Source organism: Gallus gallus, chromosome 5 (genome assembly GCF_016699485.2).
Source record: "Gallus gallus isolate bGalGal1 chromosome 5, bGalGal1.mat.broiler.GRCg7b, whole genome shotgun sequence".
Taxonomy (NCBI): domain Eukaryota; kingdom Metazoa; phylum Chordata; class Aves; order Galliformes; family Phasianidae; genus Gallus; species Gallus gallus.
This window is the reverse complement of record NC_052536.1, coordinates 4,797,029-4,812,796: the sequence shown is the minus strand read 5'-3', so window position 1 is coordinate 4,812,796 and position 15,768 is coordinate 4,797,029. Positions and strand designations below refer to the sequence as shown.

The 15,768-nt window shown below is 39.5% G+C and overlaps 1 protein-coding gene across 9 annotated transcripts in view; it reads left to right on the top strand.

The window, feature by feature from the left end:
- MPPED2 (metallophosphoesterase domain containing 2) overlaps positions 1 to 12,998 on the top strand; it is a 181,726-nt gene extending 168,728 nt beyond the window's left edge. For all 9 annotated transcript variants that reach the window (XM_046941551.1, XM_040700757.2, XM_046941552.1 and 6 more), the window contains 3 exons: positions 5,578 to 5,693; positions 7,841 to 7,954; positions 11,533 to 12,998. In XM_046941551.1, coding sequence (XP_046797507.1) covers positions 5,578 to 5,693; positions 7,841 to 7,954; positions 11,533 to 11,651 — 349 coding nt within the window. In that variant the 3' untranslated portion in view covers positions 11,652 to 12,998. The remainder of the gene's footprint in view (positions 1 to 5,577; positions 5,694 to 7,840; positions 7,955 to 11,532) is intronic.
- The last annotated feature ends 2,770 nt before the right edge of the window (positions 12,999 to 15,768 follow it).

Here is a 15,768-nt window from a genome sequence, read left to right as displayed (position 1 = left end):
TTCACGCTAGCTCTGTAGTGGCAGGGTGCTTACTGCCACTTTGTGGAAGACTGCTTTGTGGAAAAAGGTTCTGTGTGCACTCTCCTTCGAAACTTGGGGGATGTGTGTTGGTTGTTTCTCTTAAACATTTTATCATTTAGAGAAGCAGTGAATGTTTAGAAATCATAGTACGTGAGCTGAAAGAGACAGAGAAAACTTGCAAAAATGCCAACAGCTGTTGTGGCTTCAGTTTTTTGTAACATTGAAAACATAGCTCTGCTATTTTTCAAACACTTGCATAGGTGCCTAAAATCTGTACTTCACTAACAAGAAGATGCATACCATTACATCATCACAGTGCTGGTAACCCACTTTCATAAGAGCTGCCCCAGGAGAGTTTCAATTGATTAAAGATGCCTGATAAGCAAAATCCCAAGGATCCAGACTCTGTAATACTTCTTTATGTTGTATATTAGTGTCCCCACATTCCCAGTGAGGCACAGTAGGTAAATGCTAGTGGAAATGAGCTCAGGCAGCTAGAACCACTAGACTTTGTCCTTTTCAGATGCCACAACATTACGAGCAAAATCGCAATGTTATAATGAGCACATTTAGGAAATTATTTAGCCTTTAAGATGTCCTCGTTCCATTATATTTTATTTAAAAAAATGTTTTAATACCCACTATAAGAAAGAGCATAATGAAAAATGCTTTTGTAGCACTGAAAGCAAGTGTCACGGTCTTTATAGCAGCTCTTACCTTATAAAATGTAAAATGTGCTTATGTAGTACATTGTGTACTTGCCCTGATGAGTCTGTTGTTTTCCTGGCAATGTGCACTCTGCACATCTCCTTCTCCTGTTGCCCACTGCATTCACTTGGTGTATCCCAGCAGGCAGCTCTCCATTCAGCAGACAGGTGTGGGAGGAGGACTGAAAGATGTTGGGTTTTTTGGTTGGCTGGTTGGTTGTTTTTTTTGCAGTTTCTTTTCTGCTAATGCAGTGCCCTGCTGCACCATTCATGTAGGGCTGTATCAGACACTTTGGAGATGTGTGTGTAAGCTAGTCCTGTAACTGAGCAACTCAAGGAGTGCACGTTCAGTGCCCTGTCCCATCCTTTCTTTTCTGCTGAAGGAGAGCCTCCAGTCTCTCCTAAGCCAGGCTTGCGAGTTCACTTCAAATGCAGACCAAGATATGGAGCGTTTTGGTCTTGGTTGTGTGTTAGTGCTTCCTGCTGTGATGCATGATAGGCATTCCCTCAAATTTGTCCTGCAGAAGGAAGCAGCCTGAGATTTCCGCCTCCTGTGTACTGTACTCATTGGACTAAAGATAAAATTGAAGCTTTCCGAGGAGACTGGTTAGTCTTAAAATGAATGAATACTGGGAATTAAAAGCAGAGAATGTGTTCCTGTTAAGAAGTAACTATTGAAATAATTGCATTTAAGAGTTAAAACTAGAAGTGAAAGGAAACCTTTTACCCAGAAGGTCTCATTGTACCCTTATCTTCTGAGTTGCTGCTCCGAGGATCACATAATTAAATTCATGAGCCCCTAGCCAAAGAAGAATGAAAGAACACAGTGGAAGATATCATACCACACAAGTGTTACAGGAGGAGGCAAGAACTTGTATAACTGGGATGAACTTGGCAATGGCCTTTTGTTTTTTGTTTCCCTGTGTCATTGTGGCTTTCTGGCTTCTGAGATCTGCACACCACAGAGTGATTGTGATTTTGTTTTCTGAAACTTACATCATAAATTAATCATCTCTCACTTCTTTTTTTCTTTTTCTTTTTAATTGTAAAATAGTAAAGACTAAAGTCTCTTGGGGAAAGGGACACGTGATCACCTGCTGAAGAATGAGCTCTCTGCCTCTAAGGGCAGGGATTTGCTTTGCTCAACAGACAGTTCTTCCAGTGCACCTGTGAAGGGAGGGCAAGTCTTGCCCTGAAGCTTAAGATCCTCTTCTCCTTGGTTTTGTGGCAGACAAGGTGTGTGTCTCATGGCACAAGGTGTGAAGGCAATATGCAGCCTGCTGCATAAGCATTGTAATTGTAGAAAATGTAAGTTCCAAAATGCCAGGTGGAGAGGGATCTGTGGGGATTACTGCATAGAGATGAAGAACTGCAGAGGGCAGTGATGGGGCAGGTGTCTGCCTTTCATTAGGATATTCCCTGAGACACATCTGGTGCCAGCAGAACTGCTATTCCTAAATGATAAGGAAGCTTTGCAGGCAGGGGAGGGCTGAGCTGTCAGGTGAGCCAGGGATCAAGAATTACCGTGACAGTTTCATGGCACGTGAAAGATGCTGTGAAGTGCAGCGTGGCTGCAAAGAGCAGGGGTGCAATTAGGCTTTCCCGGCCATGGGCTGACACGGAGTGTGAGCAGGGCCTGTGTCGTGCCATGTGGTGTGTACCAGGAAGTGTTCTGGTCTGTCAAACGTAAAATGACAAAATCATTTGTAATCTCTCATTCCTAATTCCCATGGTTTTATGTCCGTGCCTCCCCTGTAGCATTCCAACAGTTGATTACTTTCTTTTCTTTGGGCTACTTAAAAATGAACTATGCAACTCTAGTTGTTTCTAGCAGCTAACTGAACTCCGTTACCTAGAACATAATAGGAAAGAAAAATATGCCTTAAATACATGTATAAATGCCTAATTAGCCTTTACCTAATTATTTGCACTGGATTGCAACTTATCATGGGTGGGTACAGCCAAAGGACCTTGGAGTCACGTCCTCCTAGAGCTGAGGTGCTCTATGCCAGCAAGTACTCAGCTCAAAAGATGTTGCAGGAGCTGTGCAACTACATGCACATTTTCTTTCTCCTAGATTATTTAAAAGTTGCATTTGACAATATTTAACCTTGTGTAATCAAAGAGAGGCAGTAACTGGAGTGGAATATCCAATATCTGCTGATAGGAACCTGCCTGCCTGCCTGCAGTGCAGGCCTTGTCTTTGCTCCACACGTCCAAAGCTTGCTGGGGGTGAGCAGCCGCTCCTGGACACTCCAGGGATTCACAGCACATCAACTCCATTTTGCCTGCACCGTAACACAGCACAGTGCAAACACGGGGTGACCTTCCTTGTGATCTCATCTCAGAACCTGTGCCACGAAGCTGTTGTTCTGCTCTTCCCTGCTGGCTCTCTTGCAAGGCCTGAAACACCGCAGTGCCACCAGGGCCTAGCAGCTCTCTGGGTACGAGCCAGGGCATGGTGCTTGCACTGCTCTGCTCCAAGCATCTGTTTCAGGGAGCAAAACCTAAATCTGTAACCCAGGTGTTCTTCCAGTCGCACCCTCCCTGCTTTTTATTTTTATTTTATTTTTATTTCTTTTATTTCTTGTATAAATATTTAAGATATTAAAGAGGTATTTTACTGTCTCTTTTGTGCGTGTGCTGCACAACGGTGAAGGCTTCTCAAAAGTTTTCGTACAAGTGGATTCATTCCCACATGGTAGCTGTTAGTCACAGCTAATTACAGAGACTGATGAAGGAAGAATATAGGGGAACTCAGGTTCCCCTCCTCCTCCCTCAGTGCTTAAGAGTAACATAAAATAAAAAACTTGCAGACAAATGGAGGCTTTTCTGTGGTTGCAGTCTCCAAAGAGCTCCAGAGAGATCACAGATGTGGTTTCATATTTCAGGTTTAACTATGGTATAATAACTAAAGTACTATCTGCAGAAGAAATGCAAGTGGGGAAAGAATCATTAATTGATAGTGAAAAGTTCAATCTACGAGCTGTGTGTTTGTTTTTTTAAGCAGCTGAATGTTTAGCCAAACTGTATTTTAACTTTTAACTGCAGCCCCGAGGGTTACGATAATCTTGATATGTTAAATCCTGGGAACATGATAGGAAAGGAAACATTCGTACCTAATTTAGACTCGTTTCAGAAGGGTGAATCATAGAAAAGCAGGAACACCTGTAATTTAGCTGAAGTGAAGGCACATGCTTCTATTTTATTTCAATTGTGTGTAAAGCTAGTCTGCAGCATGCTCACCTTACTTCACAGCATAAGACCTTGTCTCAGCATTTCACTGGCTGTAGAGCAAGCCAACAGTGAGAGCTGGAGTTGCTCTGCTGTGCATGAGGAACCCATAGCTTACCTAAAACTCTTAACTGATGTTAATTTTCCTCTCTTTGTTGCCATTCATCCAACACCCAGGAAGTCTATTAGATTGAGCGAGTTCCTGTGTATGAGTAGCATTGGCTCAGCAGGACTGCATGGTGTCTGTGACTTGACTTGTACCTGGGGCACCAGTGCCCTTCTTGCACCTCTACTTTACTGCCTGCTGTTTGCCTGTACTGCTGACATTCAGAAACTCAGAATATACTTACAATTGTGCAAACTCCTATTGGTCAAATGACTGTCTCTCACAAACTACTTTAATTGCAAAAAGTAAAAATGAAGTAGAGACTTTCTCAACAGGAAATTTCCACTTGGATGTGTATTTGATATCGAATGTTTGCATAATTCAGAGGGTGCAGGAGGCAGATTACATAATGAAGTGATGTAAAACTCGTAATGATCTCTTTCCTATTTAACATATATGCTATCCTGCTTGGTTTATTTTTAAACTGAAAAATTTCTTTTCAGAACTACAGTGCAAAGAAGACTACAAGGGTAACTTGAACTCTCCAGGGCTGCAGCAGGGCTATTCTAGGTAGAAAATGAAGCAACCTAGTCTAATAGTTACCTAAATTCTAGGAAGTAAAGCTTCCTAAATGATAACTGTCAAAAATATAGCAATTCAAGCAGCTACATAGAATCTTGCTAATAATAGCTGTGAACATCATTAGGAACGATTGTGCTGTGGATGTACCTGATCAGAAGGGGCTTTCTTTTATTATACTTGCATCAAAGGCACTTGCTTCACTAGTACATGTTGAAAAAGCACTCCTTAAATGTAAGCTTTTTATCATTACATGCCTGGCTTGATGAATAAACAAATGTCCCAGAGCAATGCTGTGCTGTGATGGGGAAAACTTAGGATCTCTGTTTTTCTTAAGAAATCTTAAATGAATTGTAAGTGATAAGATCTCCTTTAAAAAGTTACTGTGAGGCTAAACATTGATCAGGATCTCTAGGAGGCTCGGGAGTTCAAAGCCAAGTTATGTGAAAGTGTTCTGATATTGAAAGTACTGGGCAAAGGAAGTTTGACTCCAGTGAAATATCAGAGTGCTTATAATCACAGTGTTATATAGTCTTCCTAATGAACTCTTAACTACTAGATGTTTTTTGCTTTAATTGTCCCTTGCCTACAAGAACTTTGTTTTTATGGGTAAGATAAGGTAGGAGTTCTTACATTTAAACATCACTAAACTTAAACTTTAGTTATAGCTTTCTTACTTCAGTGTTTTTCTCTCTGGTGGATAAAGGCCATGTACTCTTGAGGTACAAAAAGAGCATAAGATATTAATTTTAATTCAAACATACAGATTTGCGTGTATATGTATTTGAACTGGTTTGCTTTAGAGGCTTTCTCGCTGAAAAGGCTATTTGCTAGTAGTCTCTGTAGTGCAGATCTTGTTATAATCCAGAAAAAAAAAATGAAGAGATTCTTATTTTGCACTGATGCAGTTCATCTTATTTTTCCCCAAAGGACACCGTGGTTTAATGGATGGGGCTTTAACCTACCCAGAGGTCAGTCTTTGCTAGACAAGTGGAACCTTATTCCTGAGGGCATTGATATACTAATGACACATGGACCTCCCCTTGGTAAGTGAAACAAAAGCTGTGTGTGATTTTCTTTTTTTTTTTTTTTTTTTTTTTTTATGAGAATTTTTGCCTTCAAAGTAACCAAAATTATTAATACTATAAGATTTATTGTAACTGCATACTAACTCAGGGCTGTGAATTAAAGCCTTTTGGTAAGAAGTGCACAGAGATTATTAGGGTTAGCAGAACTGTTGAGCTTCCAGGTGTTTTTTTTCAATTACATTTTCTGTTTCGCTCAAACAAGGGAATATCAAATATCTGATTCCATGGCTGTGAGAGTTTGACATTTCATTTCAGAACATTGTTCATCTTGCACTTTCCAATCCCATATGATTTTTCAGAGATTGACTAAAACTTCTAAAACATTTTCCCCACTATGACATGTTTCTTCAAGGTTTGAGAGCATGCAGTCAAAAGTTCAACAGTATGCAGTCACGTGTTCTCCTTGACAATTTCCTTTTAAACTTAATAATATCTTTAAAACTACTCTTGCATATTCTAGTTGACTTATAGTAAACTGGTGAAGCAGTAAATCTAGTCTCTCATATCAATCTGTGAATGCATACTTCTTTTTTTCCTTATTTTCATGAATTATTCGAGGTCTTCCCATTTAGCTAATTTGTGCTCTCTGATCTCCGTGCTCGTTCTGTGATAAACAGAATTCTCAAAAAGATGCTGAGATGGTTGCTTAGCAGAGGCAAGAGTGCTTGCTTTGGGACATATCTAAAGTAATTAAAGTGTACATTAAATCACTTGATTTTTTTTTTTCCCTATCCTGTAACCTCGCAAGATACTATTACACATTATTTACTGCTTTTCTTTAAAATGCATATGGTGAGAAGTCTGGAATCATATTTTTAATATTTCAGTCAGTTGTAAAACAACGGAGCATCTGCCTTTTCTAAATGTGGCTTCTGAGGACGAGGAAGTGTCAGCCTCTTATTCATTACTGTTACTGCTAATAGACTGTAATTTTGTCATGGTTTTAGTCAATTCCCTTGAAATCCAAAGGGTCAGGTGTTCAGATGTATTCAATCAATTCTGTGATGGTAGTGACTTTAAAGAAAACAAAAAGCCCCCATCAGTTAGGACTGCGTAGTGCCATTATAAAGCAGCATTTAAATGCTACCTAGCTGGCTCTGTGTTCTTGCAGAGTTTCACAGTGACTGTGGAGCCAGGAATTAATGCATGGCTTATGTATTGTGTCACAACTAAGTTAACAGTCAGCAATCTATGCAGAGCTAAGGAACAAAAAAGGAAAAGAGACCTTTTTGACTAATAACATACTTATGCTCTTCTGATATCTTGGTAACTAGGAGCTGTTTTAATACTGTTTAGCTAACTAGGGCTACCTACGTTCCACTTCGATAAAGTGGTGATGCACCATCCACTGACAGTGGAACACACAGGATGTTGAAAACCAACACCTTGAATAGCCCTCTTTTAATCTGTTTATTTTCCCAAAGAAGCAAAAAACAAAAAACAAACAAAGAAAAAACCCACAAGCACGTTTATAGTGTTTTATAGGTACTGTTTTAAAAGGGTTGCTAATCCATCTGCTTTGAATTGCTTTTGTATAGAAATACTTCGATGCTATGGATGCTAATGAATGTTTTAATTGAGTACTCATTGCCTATTGTTGGTGACTGGGGACTCAGAACAAGGCTAGCACTTGTAGATTGTGGACCTCTGGAAGTTGTTGGGAGACTGTATTTTAAATCTTTGAGGTGGCAGCAGCTATCAGGTTGTACAACAGCTGATCTTCCTCAGGTATTTTGTTCTGGAGTAGCTACCTGACTGGCTTGGGAAGGTGACCGCTGTGAGAGTCAGGGGAAAGGGAAGAAAAATCCGCAGTGATGCCAGGAATAAATGTTTCAAGGTTTCAAGGTGGAAGATGAGTTTAAGCCTATAGTTTAAAAAAACAAATCACATCCAGAAAAATATTAATGCAGATGGAGGAGGGTGATCTTGAGGAAGACAAAGTGACAGTGAAACACTTCTTAAAAGCCATTGTGTGCTTTAATGGAGAGGTTACGACTGCAGATAATGTAATAAACCTTCAGTGAATTATGACTTCCTGAAAGACTATGTGAAACCTTACCTGAATAGAGAAAATTAATAGTATTGATTGCATTTTTTGCCTTCAGGTTTTCGAGATTGGGTTCCAAAAGAGCTGCAGAGAGTTGGTTGTGTGGAACTGCTAAACACAGTGCAGAGGCGAGTAAGGCCCAAACTCCATGTCTTTGGTGGGATCCATGAAGGTAAGGAGTACTGCTACTCTGCTCTTTGATCTGAGGCTGGTTCCAAAGAAGCTCATGTCAATTGTGCATTGCAAAGGATGAGTAATGACATATTGGACTAAAGTAGAGAGGGAACTGAGGGAAGTGATTGCACACACAACACTTTGTAAATTTATGCCAGAATTAAAACAGGCTGTTTCAGGAACATGTTCTACATTTCGCCACCTACATCTCTCACTGTGCAAAGGTTGTTCTATACAGGTTATTTGAAAGCAATTTAAATTTATACAAACTTAGTTAGAGAAACAGATGAGATTCCCCACACATGGAAGCCAAAATGAAACTTAGTCCAGTTATTCCAAGTGCAAGAGCCAAGGAAGGTGCTAGAAAAAAAGAAAACTGAAGACAAGTAACTGTCTCAGCTCACCTCCCTCAACATGTAAGGAAAAGCAGAAAGGAGGGCAAATATCATTGCCAGAACTCACTTTGCATGCATTTCTAAAAGCATCCTGTGATACAGTTCATAATGTGTGTGTTACCTTCCAGCAATCTCATACATAAGAAGATATATGCTCATTGTCAGTTCCAGATCAGAAACAAAAAGCTGTTTGTTGGCAGTGAGAGGGAATGAGAGATGAAATAAATTTTGGAGACATTTAAATATTTAAACCAATTTTGTAGCTTTTATGTGCCCGTGAGACAAATATTAGGAAGTTTGCCTGAGAGAGAGAGTGTAAGTCTTTGTGACCCTGGAACTCAAAATGATGCATTAAATGCTTTATACTCCCTCCCATCTGCAGATTTCTGCATTATTTCTAATTAGGTTCTCCATCAGCTCACAGATTTGGAGAACTTGAGAAAAGAGAAATGAGAAAAAAAAAAGGGGGGGGACAGCTTTGTCAACTAGTACTGTTGATTTTACTTAAGCCCTCGTAACATTATGAAATTGATTTTATTCCTGACTTATAAAGATCTGTAAATCAGTAGTTTTTAAGGGAAATACTGACGTGATTTTAAGTAGCATGTTCGCTGTATGAAAATGCACCCAGGAAAACACCGGATATTTTGTAAAAATACCAATCCTTGCATACTGAGAATAATTGAATACAGCAAGACTTCCAGCTAAAACATAGAAATGGTCTGCAGCTTTTGTAGGTACATTGCATACTGAAATTTTCAGTTGTAATAGGAGAGAAAGGTATTTTAATGTACGAGATCGTTATGAGAAAGCACTGAGGGACCATATGCAGCACCTTACATTTAAATCTCACATGAAAGGCGGTAGCACATGCTGAAAGTGAACATTCAAATACATTCTTACAAGAATGCTAAAGAAGTTTAAAACCTGTTTTAGTACTTATGAAAAAGACATAAGAATGGCCTGTTTTGGTACAGAAAGAAATAGCCAATTGTTAAGAGCATTATCCTGCAATACAATTAATTCTCATCCATCTCTAGCTTAGATGAACACAGACTGCATTCCATTAAATCAAGGGAGGCTACACACATTCTGATCATGCCTGTTTTTTTTTTTCTGGTTGATAAGTAAAAACAGCCACAAACAATGTTTTTCCCACCATGAGATGATCTAAATCAAAATTGCTAGTCCAAATAAATAAAGTGCAGCAATTCTGAAGTGATTATTCTTTGTGATAGAAACTGTGGGTAGCTGGATTTATCTTAGCTTTCAGACAGCAGTGATCTGTACTGTATCATAATGGTTTAAAAGAAAAACATTTTTCCCCTGTGGGTTAGCGGTGGGAAGTTCTCTTCCTCTATGAACCTCTAATAAAAAAAAAGTGCATTTTGTGCCAAATTCTTCCCAGACTTGTTCTAGTTTCTTTGTAAGCTCTCAGTGGATGTCAGCTGAAAACAATGGGTCTTATGCACCGATGGGACTGGAGCTCTATCTCCATGTCCTTGAGAGAACGTCTGTAAGAAGAGACACTTCTGTGCTTTTGCACAGTTCATGTTCTCTCATCATTCACACTGGCTGAATGAAGACTCAGGTGTGACTCTGTTCACAAGACATTACAGTTTGTTCAGCTTGCCCAAAATTCTACAGACGTGCAGGCCTCTGTTATATCCCATCCTATTCCTATGTGGCAAGTGGAAGAGAAGATAGAGGCTAGAAGAGAAGAGGCATTACTGCTGGTTCCTCGGATTTGTCCTGCACAAAAGCACTGCTGGCCAGATGTTTAGGAGGCTGAGAAGTCTCCAGGCTCCTGAAACTGATGCCGTGGTGTTACTGTGGAGTCAAATCCTTGACATGTTGAAAAATCCTGTGATCAATATTCACCAATTCTTGCTTTATTTGGGAACAAGTTGTCAACATCCCTTCACAATGAAAAGCAATCATCTGTTTAACTCTCACCTCAGTTTCCTGCTTAAGCCAGTAGTTATTCATTGACCTCCAGCGCTCTACTGTGCTTACAGAAAGAGATTTCTTTCCTTAGTCATGATTTTCACTGGTCTTTTTGTAAAGAAATTGATCTCTTTGTGTTGTTCTTGTTAAGTCTATTCTTATATTTGGATTCTCTTGCCTGTTTGGCTACCATAACTGCAGCCTTCTTTTGAATCAGCCAGACTCAGCTCTGTGTGAAAGCTTCTTAGAAGCAAACCATACCTGTATTTTACACCGCCGGTTAGATCCACTTATACATTCAAAGAAGTACTTTGCAGCAGCATTTATTAGTGGGACCATATCGTAGAAGCTCAGAGTAACCTGAGTTGGAAGAGACCTACAAGGATCATCCAGTCCAACCCCTGGCTCTGCACAGAACCACCCAAAATCCAAACGTCCAAGTCCTATCCAAAATCCTATGTCCAAGTGCTCCCTGAACTCTGGCAGCTTGGGACCATGCTCTAGGCAGAGTGTTCCAGTGTCTGACCACTCTCTGGTGCAGACCCTATGCTGCTACCTCAGGCCCTGACACTGTCACAGAGGGCAGAGCTCAAGCACTGCCCTCCACCCCCTGTGAGGAGCTGCAGCCACCATGAGGCTTCCCTCAGCCTGCTCTGCTCAGTGCTGAGCAAACCCAGGGCCCTCAGCTGCTCATGCTAATAGATTTCTGAGGTTTCACGAGCCAGTGTGAACACAAGCTTGGCAGTCCTGCAGTGAGGACCTGTATGATAAAGGCTATCATGGGAGAAGCTTACGAGGTTTCGTTTATTGCCCAGAGAGGGCAATGATTTTTGTAGATTAAACGGAAGTGTCTTCCAAATCTCTTGTTCCTTACTGTTTCTTTTGTTATCTGACAGGCTTTACAAGCTTGCAAAGTACAACACACTAATTAAGTAATTACAAAAAGTGCATGTGTGGTTTTGTCTCTGGTTTTGCTGTAACAAATTGCAGCAGACGATTTTGTATGGGAAAATGTGTGTACATAAAACAAAAGCTTCAGCTCTTATTCCAAAGACAGTTGATTGTGCTTTTTCAATCAAGTCTTTGTGGCAGCTTTCAAGAGCTTATGCCATTTTGAAGGGATTAATATAATTTTATTCCAAAGCATTGATCCCACAACAAGCTTTTGGTGCAGCTGCCCATGGGCAGCGTCGTTTGTTTATATTACAGTAAGTGTGACACATTGTCCCTACAGGTTATGGCATTATGACAGACGGTTACACAACGTACATCAATGCTTCAACGTGTACAGTCAGCTTTCAACCAACCAATCCTCCAATTATATTTGACCTTCCAACCCCTCAAGGATCATGAAGCACTGCTGCATGTTTGGAACTGAGGAAGGTCTATAAACTGCCATTTTCTAATCACAATACTTGCATTCTGTTACATGTTTATTTCAAAATTTTTGTGGGGGGGGAGGGGGGGGCATTTTGGGAGGGAGAATGGTGGGGTTTTTGTTTTGGGGCGGGGTTTTTTTTAGTAAATTGCTGGTGCAACGAGACAAGACGAGAAGTTAGAGGTTGTGCTTTTTGGAAATGCAGCGTTCATTTTAAATTGAAAAAGCATTGTGAATTTGTAAAATTAATTTTGTTTTTCAATAAACTGCCATTGTAAATTGTTATAGTGTTCTCAAAAGGACAGCCAAGCTTTCTTTTAAGAAGTGAGAGACCTTATTTTAATATTATATGATAAGCTAAAAAAAAAATAGGCAGCATTTAAAAACACCCAAATTTGCACAACTTTTGTTACTGTCGTTTTTTATTTTGTTGTTTTTTTTTTTAATGTCTTCTTTTCCCTATGGTCTAAATGTTAGCTTCTCATCTTTCCATTTATATCCTTTTTTCTTCCTTCCTTTCTTTTTTTTATTTTTTTTTATAGCATAGACAAGACTTTGGGGTCCATTTGCCTCTTGATATGTGTGCATGCACTGAAACTTGTTTCTGTTCACAGTAAGATGCAGCAAGGGGAGAATAGACCTCTCAGTTGTTTGTTTGTCACTACCTGCTTTGTACGTTAAAGAATGGTATAAGATAGCCACGGTCTGTATGTGATATCTGCCTTTTATTGTTTGTTTTTAAATTATTTTAGCTTTAAAAAACTGGGAATGAAAGCTGCAAAGAGCAGGCGTTTCATGCAGTAAAAAAAAATAATGTAAATGCGGACTCCTTTTAAATATGAATTTATATATATATGTATTTTTTGTGCATTATAACTAAGCTAGGATTTAATATTGCCAGTATAGCATCTGCAAAATTATGCTGTACAGCACATCTAAATTATGAAGGATGTGACACATTTTCCAAGTGCTCAAGGCCTTCCAGAGCCTGAGTTCAATCTTTGTTGTAGTTTGGGCATGTATAGAGTCAAATGGATACAATCAAGCCTAACTAAAATAAGGCTTAGTTGTCCTTTATATTTAAATATTCTTCTTGTCTTTTTATTTCCTTTTTCTTATTTTGCACTGTGTGTAAATGCAATCTTGCTAGCACAAAATACTGTTGCAGATAGTTATTTCTGTTCTACCACTGTAAATGCTATTGAGCTTTGTTCTGTTTTATGTTAACATGTTAATGGAATTTAGAAAGCAGTTGTTTCTTTAAATTTATTGTGATATATCTAGCGGCCTTTATATGCAAATAAAATTGCAAGATTTTTAAATATGTGGTTTAAGGGAATTTTACATTTTTCTGTGGCATGAACAGTTCGGGGTGCAGCAATAAGTAAGAACTTTTCTAATTCTCAATAAATTTTTATGGCTTACCATTCTTAGGATGTCAGCTGGGTCGATAAAGCACTCAGAATTTTCCTCCCATTTCTCTGCCATCCATCCTTCTATTCCTTTTAGACAGAAGAGATTTTGACTTCAGGTGACATAATTCAGTGCAACCAAGTTTGCACAGTTAAGCCTTGTGTTAGGCCTACTGTTCTAGATGACACGAGGAAAAATGGATTACTAACCTGTGTATTTGTTCATTAGTACTGAGCTGCAGGTGCTTTAGGCTTATCCGGTGTGGGTTAAGAAATGAATAGTCATAGATGAACCATTTCCCTTTTTATTTGGGTCTGTTCTCAGTTCTGTGGCTGCAGCAGAATCCATAAATAGCTAGAGAACTTCTTGAGATTATGGTTCACTGTATGCCTATAGAGTGGCAAACACAGTGGAACCTGCTGGTATTGTGGCAATGCAATTCAGTATTTAATAACAGAATCTTCTTTTAAAATAGCACTTACTGCTGTGAAAATGTAGTTTCAAAATAAGGAAATAAGGTGTTTTCGTGATTCTGAACCTGCAGTAGTGTGAATACAAGAAATGAGAAGAGAAACGGCCTTCCCATTTGTCTTAGAAGTTGATAACTATTAATCCTCGTGGTGATATTGAAATCGTATTGTAACCAAAGATCAGTTCTTCATTTTGGATGTCAGTTCAGAATCTTTTCTTTTTTCAGTCAGCAATGGGTAGACTAGAGAATTGGTTTTCTCAACCACACCTGTTTGCTGACAATGAACGATATATTTAAGAACATCTATATTTAAGATGGCTATCGTTCCTCACATAAAGCTTTTTCTGGGAGTACAAAAAAACAAACAAACAAACAAAAAAAACCAACCTTACATATAATGCACCCTACGTTGTTCTCTCTCACTGGTATTCTGTTTGTTGTCATCACATAAGGAGGAAGGATCCATTTCCTGGAATGCTTCATTGTGCCATGAGCTTCTAGAACAGCCATTGCACCTGAATTGCTCTCCAGCCTCCTGACGGACCTGGCAGCTCTTTACTGCGTGCATGTAGCTAGGACAGGTGCAGTCTATGAAACTGGTCTGTGTTCACCACTGCAGATATTTGTGGTGAAAACTGAGTTATTATTCCTAAAGCTAAAACTTTGGGTCAGCAGGTTTGCTCAAGGATTTGAGCAGCCTGAACCCTTCTGGCAACAGTCAGATAAATGAAGGCTGGCAAAAGTGCAGCCAGGAGTATGTCTTGAGTAAGGCTGGTAGTGAGGAAATTCCAGGCAATTCCTTGCAGACACAGAAGTCTGTACCAGGCTCTGCAATAGAGAAGCTGTGTATGTTGTAAAGGTGTGTATCTTTTGGTTTCAAATATTTGCCTTGCAGCTTTTTGGCCATGGTGTATAGCAGATATAATCAAGTTGTCCTGCATTGGAATAGGAGGGCCTTCATTTGTAGCCTGAGTCTTTTCCCACTTAGATGAGCATCAAGGACAGTCACTGCTTCATCATCAAGAGATGATGATAATGAATGCACATGTTCATTTAGAGAAATATGTATTCTTCAGGGGTACTTTCAAAGTTTTTTTCTCTTGAATGTTTTTTCTCTGGCTCCATCAGCTTCACCTTCCTTGCAGCTGTTTTTCATCACTTGTTCTTCTCTGTGGCAGGATCTCTTGAATTTTATTTTCTCCTTTTCCTTCATGATTTTAGGAGTTGATCTAACTTTTCCTTCTGTCTGTCTGAGCTAACATCCTGGTTCTGAGCAGTTACAAAAAGGCCAGAAAAACATTTGCAGAGATATTTTGGTGGTTTTTTTATTTGATTGTTTGTTTTCCTGTACTCTTTAGAGTCTTTGAAATGTATATGTGTCTATCTGCTGTCAGAGGCAGGTAATTTTCCTTTGCTGAATGTCAGCCTTATCTGACAATCAGTGTAAATAGGGCACAGTATGATTTGAAGAAGTATGGTTTCACAGGGAGGCAAAACTGCAATGAATCTGCTTCTTTTCAAGGATTCTTCACTACTGAAAGTAGCTCAATATCCACGTGCAGTATAAACCTTGGATAATAAGTCTTCCTCTGAGATCTGATCCAAATCCATTGAACTTGCTGGGAGTCATTCTATAGACTTCAGCTGGCTTTGGATCATACACTTGGCATCTATCTGGATTGTTTCTGCCTATTACTCATCCTTCATACAGGAGGAAATGGTGTGTCCCTGGTTAACATGCAAGAACCTCTTGGCAGGAAGAGGGACCTACCTATTGTAAGTGCTGAATCTTTCCAAGTGATTGATTAATGGCAGTATAGTCGATTAACCTTTCTTCTTCTGAGAGCAGCTTTCATCTAGTCATCGCGCTAAGGCTGAAAGCAGTCAAGGCCTTGATCAGGGGAGGGCTGTGGAACTGGATGCTCCCCTGAGGTGATTGGTTCCCAATTCACTCTGCATAGTGAATTTAGTGAATTCAGCAGACCTTGAGGTCAAGCATTTATTAGGCTAAGAGACTGTCAAATCAATCTGGTCTACTCCAGGCAAGTTCTACTAGGAGAATGGGTTTTGCCAAGACTATGTCTAACAAATAGATTGATGGCTGACTCCTGGTTGAAGCTGCCTTTCTCTTTTCCATTTTCCGTGAATCAGAATTTTTTTCCCCTCACTGACACCAATATTTTCTCTCTAGACAAATTTTATTCAGG